Here is a 12910-nt window from a genome sequence, read left to right as displayed (position 1 = left end):
AATAGTATTTCTGGTTTTAGGTAAAGGAGACTGGTTTTAAAGTAACAGGAATGCTCAGAAACTTTTTGTTTGCAGGATCCAGAAGAGCACCATGTGATCTTCTCTTCATTGGCATTCCTTCACAGTAAATGGTTGACAATTTTAAATTATGGGGGTTCACAGTAAAACAAATACTCAGAAATAGAGTGCTAGTAAGAATTTTAGGCTGACCAAGAACTAGGATCAAAAAAGAAAGTGTCTCTCACATGTATGGAAGCAGAGAGCTGTTTTCCTTCCACACACTCCATCATAGCCCACAATGCTTCCACACTCCATTCTGGGGAATAAGGAATCCTTTCCACATTTGCATCATATAAAGCAGGTTTAAATCCAGCCAACAGAGCTCGTACTGCCTGAACAGGATACTTCAGCAGATGATAAGGTATGTGGCGCAATCTAGAAAAAAAATGAAAAATGTTTGCCTGCAACAATCCACCTGTCAAGTTAAACTGTCAGTATGGAGGTAAGGACAGCCTAATGGCTCATGCAGTATATTCATGGTGTGTAAACTGGGATAAGAGTTCCCTGCTTTACAGTAGCATGCTGGTGTGAGGCCAAACAATTCATCCGCTGGATCCAGGCCCTCTTGAAAGACTTCAGCACAGTAAGTACCAAGAAGCAGGCCAGTGTCACACAGACCCCTCAGCCCGCCAGGCACGCTGGCTCCCCAGGGGGAGGAGGCTCAAGTGCCTAATGCAGATTTGAGCAGAGGAGTGCAAGCGTGACTCATCACAACGCAGTTACCAGATCTGGTGCGTCTGGAAGATGACACAGACCTTTGTGGTCCAAAGTGCTTCAGGCCTGGACGTGCTCTAGACACACAACTGGCAATAGGTACCTTAGTTTTATATCATCATCTCCATTCTTCTACCTTTCTATTCCAGAAACGAGGGAATGGGGAAACAGAGCAGGAAACACAACCCTGACATAAAACACACGCTCTCCCATGACCCCAGCAGTCCATGAAGCACAAAATCTGTTCAAATCCCCCTTTTGCCTCATCTTCAGCAAGGACCCGCAGATTCCCCAATGAGCTCAAGCGCAGTATATATATATATCTGAAGTGAAAGTGCTTCCAGAGAGCAAAGTCAGACAAGATTATGGGACCCTAAAAGCCTGGGGGGTTTGAGACATTTAACTGACACCTGTGTGTCAGCACAGGAGCAGTTTCTACGGCTGCTTGGCACCAGGCACAACAGGGATTTGAACTTCCACTTTCCACACAGCAGAGCGGGGTGTGTCCCCCTCAGATACTCCCTTATCTCATCCCCCAGCTGTCTTCTGTGCAGATTGCTGTTGCACAGGATCAGAGCATTTGTTTGTACACTTGGAGGGCTCAGTCCCTATTCTGCATAAGCTTCTTAGGTGCAAAAGCAGACTGTAAACCTGAGCCTACTTCACAGGTTAAGTAACCCGCAGATGATGGAGAAATCTAATATCATAATAACGGGCTTCTCAGAACAACCTGAGAAGCAGATGCACAACCCCATACCCTGCAGATAGAAATCAGTGAACCATCCAACCAGCTTTGTCTCCAACTGAAATCTAATGCCAAATTATTACAAACATCTATAGTTATATAAAATCAAATAATAATAAATGTAAAAATACATAATTTATAAGTACATATTTTATAATATCAGTGTATAAATACATATACACATAGACGTTTTACACGCATTCTTTCTGATGTATTTACCTGCTTGTTGGGACAACTGAAAAACTACCATAGTCAACAAACTGAACCAGGATCTTAACAGGGTCAAATTCTTCAATGGAGAGGAGCTTTGCTCTATACCATAAACCATCCTGGTATTCTACAAGGCAAGGCATTTCTGTAAAAAGAAAAAAAACAACACAAAACACCCCAAAATATACTCACAATGCAGTACAATCTAACTGAATTTTAAAATCCATTTTACTTCATGACCAAGTTTTTTCTTCCTTCTCTAATTCACGCTACTATTTTGTTCTATGCATCCTCCAATTCTCTCTGAACCCCTATTCACAATTACGAGTATGCAATTTAAGTCAAATTTTTCTACCTCACATGGTAATGATGAGGATTAACAGAAAACTGCTTGTTAAAGATAGTGATCCAAACTGTTTAACATTTAAACTTTTCAACTTCGTCTCGTTTGCACATTTCAGTTAGTGAACAGATTGGTCTGTAAGAGAATAAATAGTAGTCTGGAGGACACAAGGCAGATGCTGCCTAAAACCTCAACCAGAATTTTACTAGTCAGTAGAACCAAGTACTGGCAATAACTGGTTTCTTTACAAAGTTTTAGACCCATATGCTTTATATTATTTTAGGCCCAAGAGCTGTGGACAAGAGAATTTAAGTCCATCTTTTGCCTAAATGGAGAAATCCACAATTAACGTGAAATCATGCTCTTCAGGGGTCACATAATTTCTAACTCCTGATAACATGATTTTCTGTACATAACTTGTGTCTTTTGAGTATTTACTAGCAAGATTTTCACAGTTACAGCTTCAGTGACAGTCACCTTAAGTGAAAAGTTTTATTACTGGCATAGGCAATCTAAACTCAGTTTATCAACTTTAACAAGCATCTGAATTCTGAGTTCTTTCCATCATTTTCCAGTGTAGCAGAATGACACCGAAGTCTGAGTTTCATTAAAGTAAAAACATATGATTATAGTGTATCTGTTGCATTACTTCTTATTCTCCAGAAGTTTTATTTAAAGATACATAGGAATATAATTATTCCTATTATTCAAAAAGAATTTCAGGCTTTTTGTACATCCACATGAAACAACAAGGAAAATAAAAACACTAATATACCTGTTCGGAAGCATGTTAGGAGAGGAAGAGACTCCACACTTTCATTGCACCACTTCAGGGCTTCATCAAGACTCTCCAACTTTGAGTCACAGTTGGCATCTCCCTCTGTGGCAGACTGTTTCGTAAGGTTCTTAGAAGGATCAAGGCAAATATACACCTACTCAAAGAAAAGGCTCTCACATTACAATTTTTGCAGATGACTTAGACCCTTAAAATTCCATCAGTGAGCAAAGATTATTAGAAGATTACTTGTTCCCATCTTTGTAAGGTTCAGCACATCCTTGCTCCCCTTCTTCCCTCAATTTATGAATAATTTCCTAGTCACATATTTTTTTTTCCAGAAGCAGAAGACAGTCATGATTTATTAACACCATGTTTCAATGTTAAAAAGTAAGAAAGAAAAGAATGTAATTATACTAGAGAATATACCCATGTAAGATTTCATGGCTGTGTCTTACTAGGATTCCTTCCTCCTGCTACTTGGTAAATAATCTCACTTCATAAAATCAAACCAAAGATCAAAGTTAATGAAAGAAGAATTTTTGAAATGGTGTTTTTTGTTTGCTACGCAAAGACGTTCCGCTCACCTAATTTATAACTGGGTCATCAGTATAATGCTGTAGGTCAAGGAAACTGAAAGTTTAAACAACATGCATAGGCGAATTAAAACCTACATAACAGCTTCTAAATAAAACGCCTTTTTTTTTTTTTTTTAAAAACAGACAGTTCAGAACATGGTGATATTCTACTGGTAGTCCAAGAAAATGAATGAATAGGTTATTTTTTTTTTTTTATAAACTCAGCAATATAATTCACTAGCCAGGAAGAAAACTAATTTTCTTTTTCTAATTTGTACACAATATAATCAAGCTGTAACTCTATCATGCAACTGCTATTTAAATCTATAGGAGTCCTGAGCAGATCTATTGTTTACAGTTACATACCATGACCAAAACCAAGAGCTCAAATCATCTGCACAAAAGGAACCAAAAAAACATTCATTATAAAGTTTCTCCTGTAAGAGAGGAAGCAGAATACATAATTTAAGAAAATCCCTTTTCTAAGCTACCCAAACACTTCCATCTTGTATTTAGTCAAGACAGTTGTATATTAGAGAGTTACAGAATTCTTTAAGTTGGAAAAGACCCTTAAGATCATGGAGTCCAACCATAAACCTAACACTGCCAAGTCCACCACTAAACCATGTCCCCAAGCACCACATCTACACATCTTTTAAATAACTCCAGGGACAGTGACTCAACCACTTCCCTGGGCAGCCTGTTCCAAAGCTTGTAAGTGTCATGGTTTAACCCCAGCCAGCAACTAAGTACCAGGCAGCTGCTCTCTCACTCCTCCCCACTCCCAGTGGGGTGGGGAAGAGAATTGGAAAAAAAAGTAAAACTCACAGGTTGAGATAAGAACAACTTAATAACTAAAATTAAATTATTATTACTACTACTAATAATAATGATGATTATGATGATATTTGTAATGAAAAGGAATAGAAGAAAAAGAGAAACAAAACCCAAGGAAAGACAAGTGATGCACACTGCAATTGTTCACCACCTGCTGACCAATGCCTGAGCAGTGATCCACCCTCCTGGCCAACTCCCCACAGTTTATATACTGAGCATGACATTCTATGGTATGGAATATGCCTTCAGCTAGTTTAGGTCAGCTGTCCTGGCCAAGTTCCTTCCCAGATTCTTGTGCATCCCCTCGCTGGCAGAGCATGGGAAACTGAAAACTCCTGAACTTTGGACAGGTGCTACTTAGGAACAACTAAAACATCAGTGTGTTACCAACATTATTCTCACACTAAATCCAAATCACAGCACTGTACCAGCTACTAGGAAGAAAATTAACTCTATCCCAGCCGAAACCAGAACATAAGCCTTTCAGTAAGGAAATATTTCCTAATATCCAAACTAAACCTCCCCTGGTGCAGCCTTTTCTCCAGACTAAACAACCTCAGTTCCCTCAGCTGCTCCTCACAAGACTTGTTCTCCGGACCCTTCACCAGCTTCGTTGCCCTTCTCTGGACACGCTCCAGCGCCTCAATGTCTTTCTTGTAGTGAGGGGCCCAAAACTGAACACAGGATTTGAGGTGCAGCCTCACCAGTGCCAAGTACAGAGGGACAATCCCTTCCCTAATCCTGGTGGCCACGCTATTTCTGATACAAGCCAGGATGCTACTGGCCTTCTTGGCCACCTGGGCACACTGCTGGCTCATATTCAGTCGGCTGTTGACCGACACCCCCAGGTCCTTTTCTGCTGGGCAGCTTTCCAGCCACTCTTCCCCAAGCCTGTAGCATTGCATGGGGTTGTTGTGACCCGAGTGCAGGACCCGGCATTGAGTCTTGTTGAATCTCATAGAGTTGGCCTCAGCCCATCGATCCAGCCTGTCCAGATCCCTCTATAGAGCCCTTCTAACCTGAAGCAGATCAACCCCCCCACCCAACTTGGTGTTGTCTGCAAACTTACTGAGGATGCACTTGATCCCCTTGTCCAGATCACTGATAAAGATACTACACAGAACTGGCCCCAATACTGAGCCCTGGGGAACACCACTTGTGACCGGTTGCCAAGTGGATTTAACTGCATTCACCACGACTCTTTGGGCCCAGCCATCCAGCCAGTTTTTTACCCAGCAAAGGGTACGCCCGTCCAAGCCATGATCAGCCAGTTTCTCCAGGAGAATGATGGGGGAAATGGTGTCAAAAGCTTTATTAAGGTCCAGGTAAACAACATCCACAGCCTTTCCCTCAACCACTGAGTCACCTTGCCATAGGAGATCAGGTTCCCATCTGGCTCTATAGACTTGTATGTGGCTAAGTGGTATAGCATGTTGCTAACCATTTCCCCTTGGATTATGGGGGGCTTCCTTCTGCTCTTCACTCCTGTCTTCCAGCTCAGTGGGGCTGGGTGCCCCGAGAACTGGTCCTACTGTTAAAGACTGAGACAAAGAAGGCATTAAGTACCTCAGCCTTTTCCTTATCCTTTGTCACTATGTTTCCCCCTGCATCCAGTGAAGGATGGAGATTCCCTTAGCCCTCCTTTTGTTGCTAATATATTTATAGAAACATTTTTTACTGTCTTTTAAGGCAGTAGCCAGATTAAGCTCTAGTTGGGCTTTGGCCTTTCTAATTTTCTCCTTGCATAATGTCACGACATCCTTGTCCTCCTGAGTTGTCTGCCCCTTTTTCCAAAGACCATAAACTCTTTTTTTTTTCTTCTGAGTTCTAGCCAAAGCTCTCCATTCAGCCAGGTCAGTCTTCTTCCTGCCGACCCATCTTTTGGCACATGGGAACGGCCTGCTCCTGTACCTCTAAGATTTCCTTCTTGAAGAATGCCCAGCCTTCTTGGACTTCTCTGCCCTTCAGGATGGCCTCCCAAGGGACTCTGTCAACCAGACTCCTAAACAGGCTAAAGTCTGCCCTCCAGAAGTCCAAAGTAGCAGTTCTGCTAACCCCCTCCTTACTTCTCCAATAATCAAAAACTCCATCATTTTGTGATCGCTATGCCCAAGACAGCCACCAACCATCCCATCACCCACAAGTTCTCTGTTTGCAAACAGGTCCAGTGGGGCACCTTCCCTAGCTGGCTCTCTCACCACCTGTGTCAGGAAGTTATCTTCCACACACTCCAGGAACCTCCTAGACCGCTTCCTCTGCTGTATTGTATTTCCTGCAGACATCTGGTAAGTTAAAGTATCCCACAAGAACAAGGGCTAGCAATCTTGAGACTTCTTCCAGCTGTTTATAGAATATTTAATCTGCCTCTTCATCCTGGTTGGGTGGTCTATAAGACTCCCACTGTGATTATCTACCTTGTTGGCCTTCCCTCCCCCTGATTCTTACCCATTAACACTCAACTCTATTGTCACCATCATCAAGCTCTGGACAGTCAGAAAACTCCGTAACATACAGGGCTACCACAACACCTCTCCTTCCTTGACTGTCCCTTCTGAAGAGTTTACCAGCCATCCATTGCAGCACTCCAGTTGTGCAAGTCATCTCACCATGTTTCTGTGATGGCAACTGTATCACAGTTTTCCTGCTGCACAGTGGCTTCCAGCTCCTCCTGTTTGTTGCCCATGCTGTGTGCACTGGTGTAGATGCACTTCAGTTAGGCTACTCATCCTGCCACCTTTCTGGGGGGAGAAGCCCTAATTCCTATGTGATTAGTCTCAGGTGCTTCTACAGTTTCTAACACATCAATAACCCTTGTGTCTTTGCTGCTGCATGGATCTCCATCCCCTACGTCCACTGAGATGGCAGACTGAAGGACCTTACTGGCACACCGTCCCTCAAACACTGGCATGCTGCCCCCCAGGCTTATCTCTATTGAGCCTGGTTTTATCCCTTTCTCCCCTCCAAATCTAGTTTAAGGCTCTTTCAGTGAGCCCTAAGTCCTGCACAAAGATCCTTTTCCCCCTTTGACACAGGTGTACCCCATCTGTTGCCAGCAGGCCTGGTGTCATGTAGACCGATCCGTGATCAAAAAACTCAAAATTCTGTCAGCGACACCAGGCTCAGAGCCAGGTATTGACACACAGGTTCTTCCTGTTTCTTCCAACATCATTCCCTCCAACTGGAAGGACAGAGAACACTACCTGTGCTCCTGATCCCTTAACCAGTCATCCCAAGGCCCAGAAGTCTGTCTTGATTGCCCTCAGACTTCCTGTTGCAACTTCATTACTGCCTACTTGAAAAATCAATAATGTACACTATACAATGTACTAATGGATATGTACACTATACATCAGGGTTTTTTTTAAGATATGTATACTCAAGTGAATTTTTATTAGACCATGATGCTGAACTTAAAGCAAACACTTCAGTACTACAAAACCTGTTATTAGGTTTACAGATTTACCACACAACAAACACAATATAAATCATTCCACTTAGAAAGCGTTATATTTTGTAACACAATCAGTTTCCCACTGCCTCCTCTCCTCCTATTTCATAATTCAAAATCTGAAGTCCATATAGGAAAAATTTATCTGATCAATGAACACTACATTCTGCTTTTTTCCTGGGAGACTACTAGAGGGAAGCTGTGTAGGTTTACAGAAAAATCAATGATCAATCATTGACCAAAGACAGTAAAATACAACTAACACCCAACAAATGTTCATATTACTATACAACGTTTCAGTAATTTAATTTTTGGACAATAAAGAGATAAATCATTATTGTTCTGCCAATGACCTATTAAAATCCAATGACCTATTTTCTTCTTATACAAGGTAAGTACCAGACCGCACTATTGTAGTCTTAAAATTATTTTTTTTTTTTTTTGGGAATTGGTCAGTATTTATTTCTCTGCCCCGACCCAAGAGGGTATTTCAAATAGGAGTTCATTCAGATAGTTGCACTGCACAACCATCTGCATCAATAATTCAGTAGCATTCTGCAACCTTACTAATACTTTTTTATGTTATCTAAAATTGTTAGCCACAATTTCCTTTTCACCAGCATGATGGGACTGCAACATTTCCTGTCTGCAACATATATGAGATGTTTACAAAACATACCTCCTTAGGGGACACCAAATGGGTAACTCTGACAGGAAAGGTCTCTCCTGGCATAGGCAGTGGTGGCAACATGTACGACAGCAAAACAGGAACTTCTCCTTCAAGTACCTCCTAGACCAAGACAGACTTAGTCAAGCACCACGTCTAGTAACAAAATGAAAACTAGCTTTGGTATGCTTTCTGCTTCAAAGGGGTTATCAAATAATGTAAACAGTGTGTCCTTGATGAAAAAAATATTAATCAACATTTCCTTTCAATACTTACTAGGTTTTTAAGAAAGCTTTAGCTGAACGGTAAAAGAACTAGTTAATTAACACTTTTAAAATATAAAGAGCATATCTTTGACATGGTCCGAACATACTGACTTGCTAATTTGATTACTGTTAATTCAGGAATGCATTGAATATGAATTCCCTTGAACGAGTAAATATTTTGAAAGAAAAACTAAAATAAATAGCAATTAATTGGTACAGATTAACCTGAATGCTATGCCCAATGTTGCTGCAATTTGCCAGAGCAAGTTATCCCTTAAGAGAACACCAAAGGATAATTTAACTCCTTAGCCACCAGAATCAACACTCTTTCAAAACGATAGCAAATTTTTCAAAGTATAGATACATATTGTCTCAGTAGCACAGCACGCTCTGATGTGTCATCTTCTAGAACCATGTATTTTATAGTCTGAGTTCTACATGCCATTAACTCATTTGATTCATGGCAAAATCAGTCTTGATGCATTAAATTATACCTTTGTAAGGATGTATAGCACATAGCTCAGATGGATCATAGGTCATGAATACAGCTCCTATTCTCTCTTTTACTTTAGTATGATACATAATAAAAAGTACAATTTCTCTAAAATACATTAGTTTTACACATCTACTTGATGAACAGTTTTCATTATGCCCAGAACAAAAAGAAAAGTGGAAGCAACCGTCTATGTAACTGCAAAATAAAGCAATAAATTCTGACCCCTTCTTCCTCATGCATGATCTGACATAGGATAGATTACAAAAAAAACATTATGCTCCTCACACTTAACTAGGAAAAAACAGCTTTTCCATTGAAAGTATGTATTCCTAAGATTAAAAAGAAAAAAAATCAATCTTGATAAATACACGTAAAGAAAGGAAGTCTAAATGTATCATTGATACATACATCAATCATCACTGATACAAACTAAATGTCAGATTTCTGCAAAACAATCAGGAACATTTTGACAGGCCACCTGACTACACCTGGCTCTAAAAATTCCACTTAGAATTCCAGCTCATTCCCAACTGAGCACTGCACGTAGCTAAGCTGGGTATCTTAGTCAGCTATTGTGTGTGTCCTTGAAAGAAAACTGCATTCACAATTATATTGTTAATGTTAACAGACTTTTCTTACTGTCAGTAGATTGGTTACTGCTAGATCTAGCACATATTGGCACAGACAGTCCAGTTGCAAATACTGATACCAAAAAGATGTTCTACCAAGACAGCTTCAGGAGTTACCTATTTCAAACAGTTGTTCCTCATCCCTTCTGTCTTTGTGCCCATTATTTAAAAATCTAAATATGGCTTACATTTCTTATTATACCTGTAAAACCATTACAGAAATTATGTATTTTTAATAGATAAACATCACATAAATACTGTATGCTTAAGGCAACACAAGAGTGCTTTTCAGCATGAAGAATTTAACCCAAATTAGGTAAATGGTAGGCTGCAGTGCAGTGTGTTATGTTGTACTTCCTTCTCTACCACATGCAAAGCTTTGTTTATGAGCAGCCTCCATGAGCCCACCCAGTAGTGTGAGGCACTAAAGACATCTTTAGGATGATGAAGAACAAAGTGAAGACTGGCAAGTCTCAGATCCTGTTTTTCTCTGAAACAGGCAGGGTATCTTAGGCTTTACTCTCATTGACAAAAGGAAAGCAGAAGGAGCTTTCTATCTAGGTGTTTGCAGGAAGCTTTTCAACTAGTCTTATTGCAAACATCAGTGACAAAACAGGTCTTGGTGTCAGAGATGCTGGGACTCGTGACCCACACAGCTGACCTCCAACCCACATGGCTGGCTGTCAGCATATGTCCACAGTCATTTGACACTCTCATCCTTCATCCGGGCTTGTCCTGATAAATTCCTAACAAGGAAACAACTGCTTAGGGTATCTTGCAGGTCTTTTAGTCATACAGATGACTGGGTTTAGAGGAAATTAACCGCCTATTTAGAAGTGGGGGAATTGCTGGCAGGCTGAACAGCTCCTGGCAATGCTGAGAGTTCAGATGACAAGTCAGTAACATCAAAAACAGCTCTGCATGAAGTCTTTTCAGCACTGTCTTTGCTGCCACCAGAAGGTAAGTGTTAATTGAATTAATGTGGCTAACATGTCAGCAGCAGTCTGAAGCACATCTCTCCCCTGACCTAAACGAATAGACTTAAAAAAAATCTGCACTGGCATTTCCAGGGGTGGATTAAGATGGAACAGTCTGGCCAAGTGTTCACTCAGATTATGATCTTAAAATCTGGAGACTTCAAGTACCTCACTGTAAAGTGGCTGATATGCAATGCAGTTAAGTACAGAAATAGTCTGTATAAGGCATTTTGAATGGATTTTGGTTCAGACAGCTGGAAATGGTCTGCAGTCAACTGCTGAAGAAAAAGTAATTCTAAAAATTATGTTGTTAGTTAAGCCCGATCTCAGAATGAAGACATTAAAAACTTGACTCAAATGAAGCAAGTTCATAGTCCCCCCACATCTGAATATATGAGCACAAAGCAGCACCTGGCTACTGTGTTCTGCCTCAGTGGTAGAGAGACAAACAAAACCAAGAAACAAACACTCCCCATCTCCTAAAAAGCCAAATCAAAAAATACCACAGTATAATCGTCTTGGATATATAGGTAAGTACGCAAGTGCATATATGTGTATACACACAAACACGCATACACGTACACATACAGCTAGAATAAGATTCACTGCTGTAAGCTCACCATACTTGGGGTTCTGGTGTACTCTCCAATATCCTACTGCCTACTAGGGAATTTTCTGGCTAAGGACTAAGCTAGGATTGTCATACGGTAACAAAGACCAGCTCTTAAACTCACCCGTGCAACTCAACAGAAATGTATCTCAAAAGAAAGTAATACACTCCGAAGCAAGACACAGGTGTAGGTGGGCTCGGCATAAGCAGCTCAATACGACTGTTAAAAGAATTACAACACTCACAGAACAGAATAAAGTTCTTATAAGATTACTTACCTGAAAACACAAAATTGAAGCAACGAAATAAAGTTAAAAAACTATAAAATAATAACATATATAATGGCTATACTTTATATAATAATAGTATCCATTAGTCAGTGCAGTGTATCAGTTGGCTTGTGAGGATGGCTGCTTAGCCTCTACAGCTAAACCCAGAGCTGATGATGTTTAAATGAATGTTCAGAGGGAGTGGCGTGCTTCCCACTTCTGCTGTTCCCAAGGCTCTGCTCCTGGAACCAGCCTGAGCTCTGGAGGCCTTGGTCCTTTTCTGGTACACAACTGAAGACCTCCAGTATTAATTTTCTTACGAATTGTTCTGAACCACTTATTCCTGGAATGGATCTGCTTATTGCTATATGCTTGTGGCAAGCAATCCAGGCTTTTTGAATGCTTCTTGCTTACAACCTTCGTACATGGTTTTAATTTTGTTTTCCAAATTTATTTTTGTTTTAAGGGTACAATCTCATTTCAAGATCCATCTTCAGTTTGCTGAAAGTTGTGTCATGTGCTGACTGTATGAAAATGCAACAAGAAACTAATTTACAATTACATTTTCCATGGTTACTCAGTTCTAATATACACTGAGATACTTTCCTAACTGCATCGAAGTCCACTGGCATACATGCCAAGACTCACATCAGCAGTGACAGCAGTGTACTCTGTATGGTAAAATTACTTTCTGAAGCAGACACTCATGTTGGAAAGAAAAATACATTGTCAGGCTTAAACAGAATTAAGAGAAAAACACAACAACAAAGCCTTAGTTATTTAAATAAACATGATCCTCTGATTTCAAGAAAAAAAAAAAACAGCAGAATTACTTATGTAATTTTTTGTGTTAAGACAATATAGTTTGGTGAAAATTTCAATCCTCTAAAGAACACGAGATGAATATCCCAGACACTTGGCATGAAGAACTTAAGTAACTCACTCAGAAATCACTAAGTTTATGTTGAAACACTTGATTCACTTTGCTTCTGAACACCTCCATCTTTGCGATGTATTTCTATGATTAACTAATCCCTTCAAGTGATAAAAGTATTACCCTATTCCTATCAAGTTACAGAGGAACACAAAAACTAACTGGACTTTAAACAGAAATGCGAAATACTCTTTTCAGCAAGGAGTCCAAGAACAAACTTCTAGCAATTCTCTATTCCATACAATTTTATCAACACATCATACCTACACTTGTTATGCTACACAGCTGTGTACTTAATAGTCTTATTGCTGTTTACATCACAAAATGGTACAGATATATAAAAAGCAGTAAC

The 12910-nt window shown here is 40.2% G+C and overlaps 1 protein-coding gene across 1 annotated transcript in view; it reads right to left on the bottom strand.

The window, feature by feature from the left end:
- Positions 1 to 12910, bottom strand: part of RNF17 (ring finger protein 17) — a 54192-nt gene that overhangs the window by 1218 nt on the left and 40064 nt on the right. The window contains exons 32-36 of the mRNA XM_042793429.1: positions 12826 to 12850; positions 8390 to 8500; positions 2848 to 3004; positions 1739 to 1874; positions 246 to 435 (exon numbers count right to left, since the gene is read on the bottom strand). Of these exons, the coding sequence (XP_042649363.1) occupies positions 246 to 435; positions 1739 to 1874; positions 2848 to 3004; positions 8390 to 8500; positions 12826 to 12850 (619 nt within the window). The remainder of the gene's footprint in view (positions 1 to 245; positions 436 to 1738; positions 1875 to 2847; positions 3005 to 8389; positions 8501 to 12825; positions 12851 to 12910) is intronic.

This window comes from Tyto alba, unplaced genomic scaffold, assembly GCF_018691265.1.
Source record: "Tyto alba isolate M040663 unplaced genomic scaffold, T.alba_DEE_v4.0 Super-Scaffold_2, whole genome shotgun sequence".
NCBI classification, from domain to species: Eukaryota; Metazoa; Chordata; class Aves; order Strigiformes; family Tytonidae; genus Tyto; species Tyto alba.
This window is presented reverse-complemented; position numbering and strand designations above follow the sequence as displayed.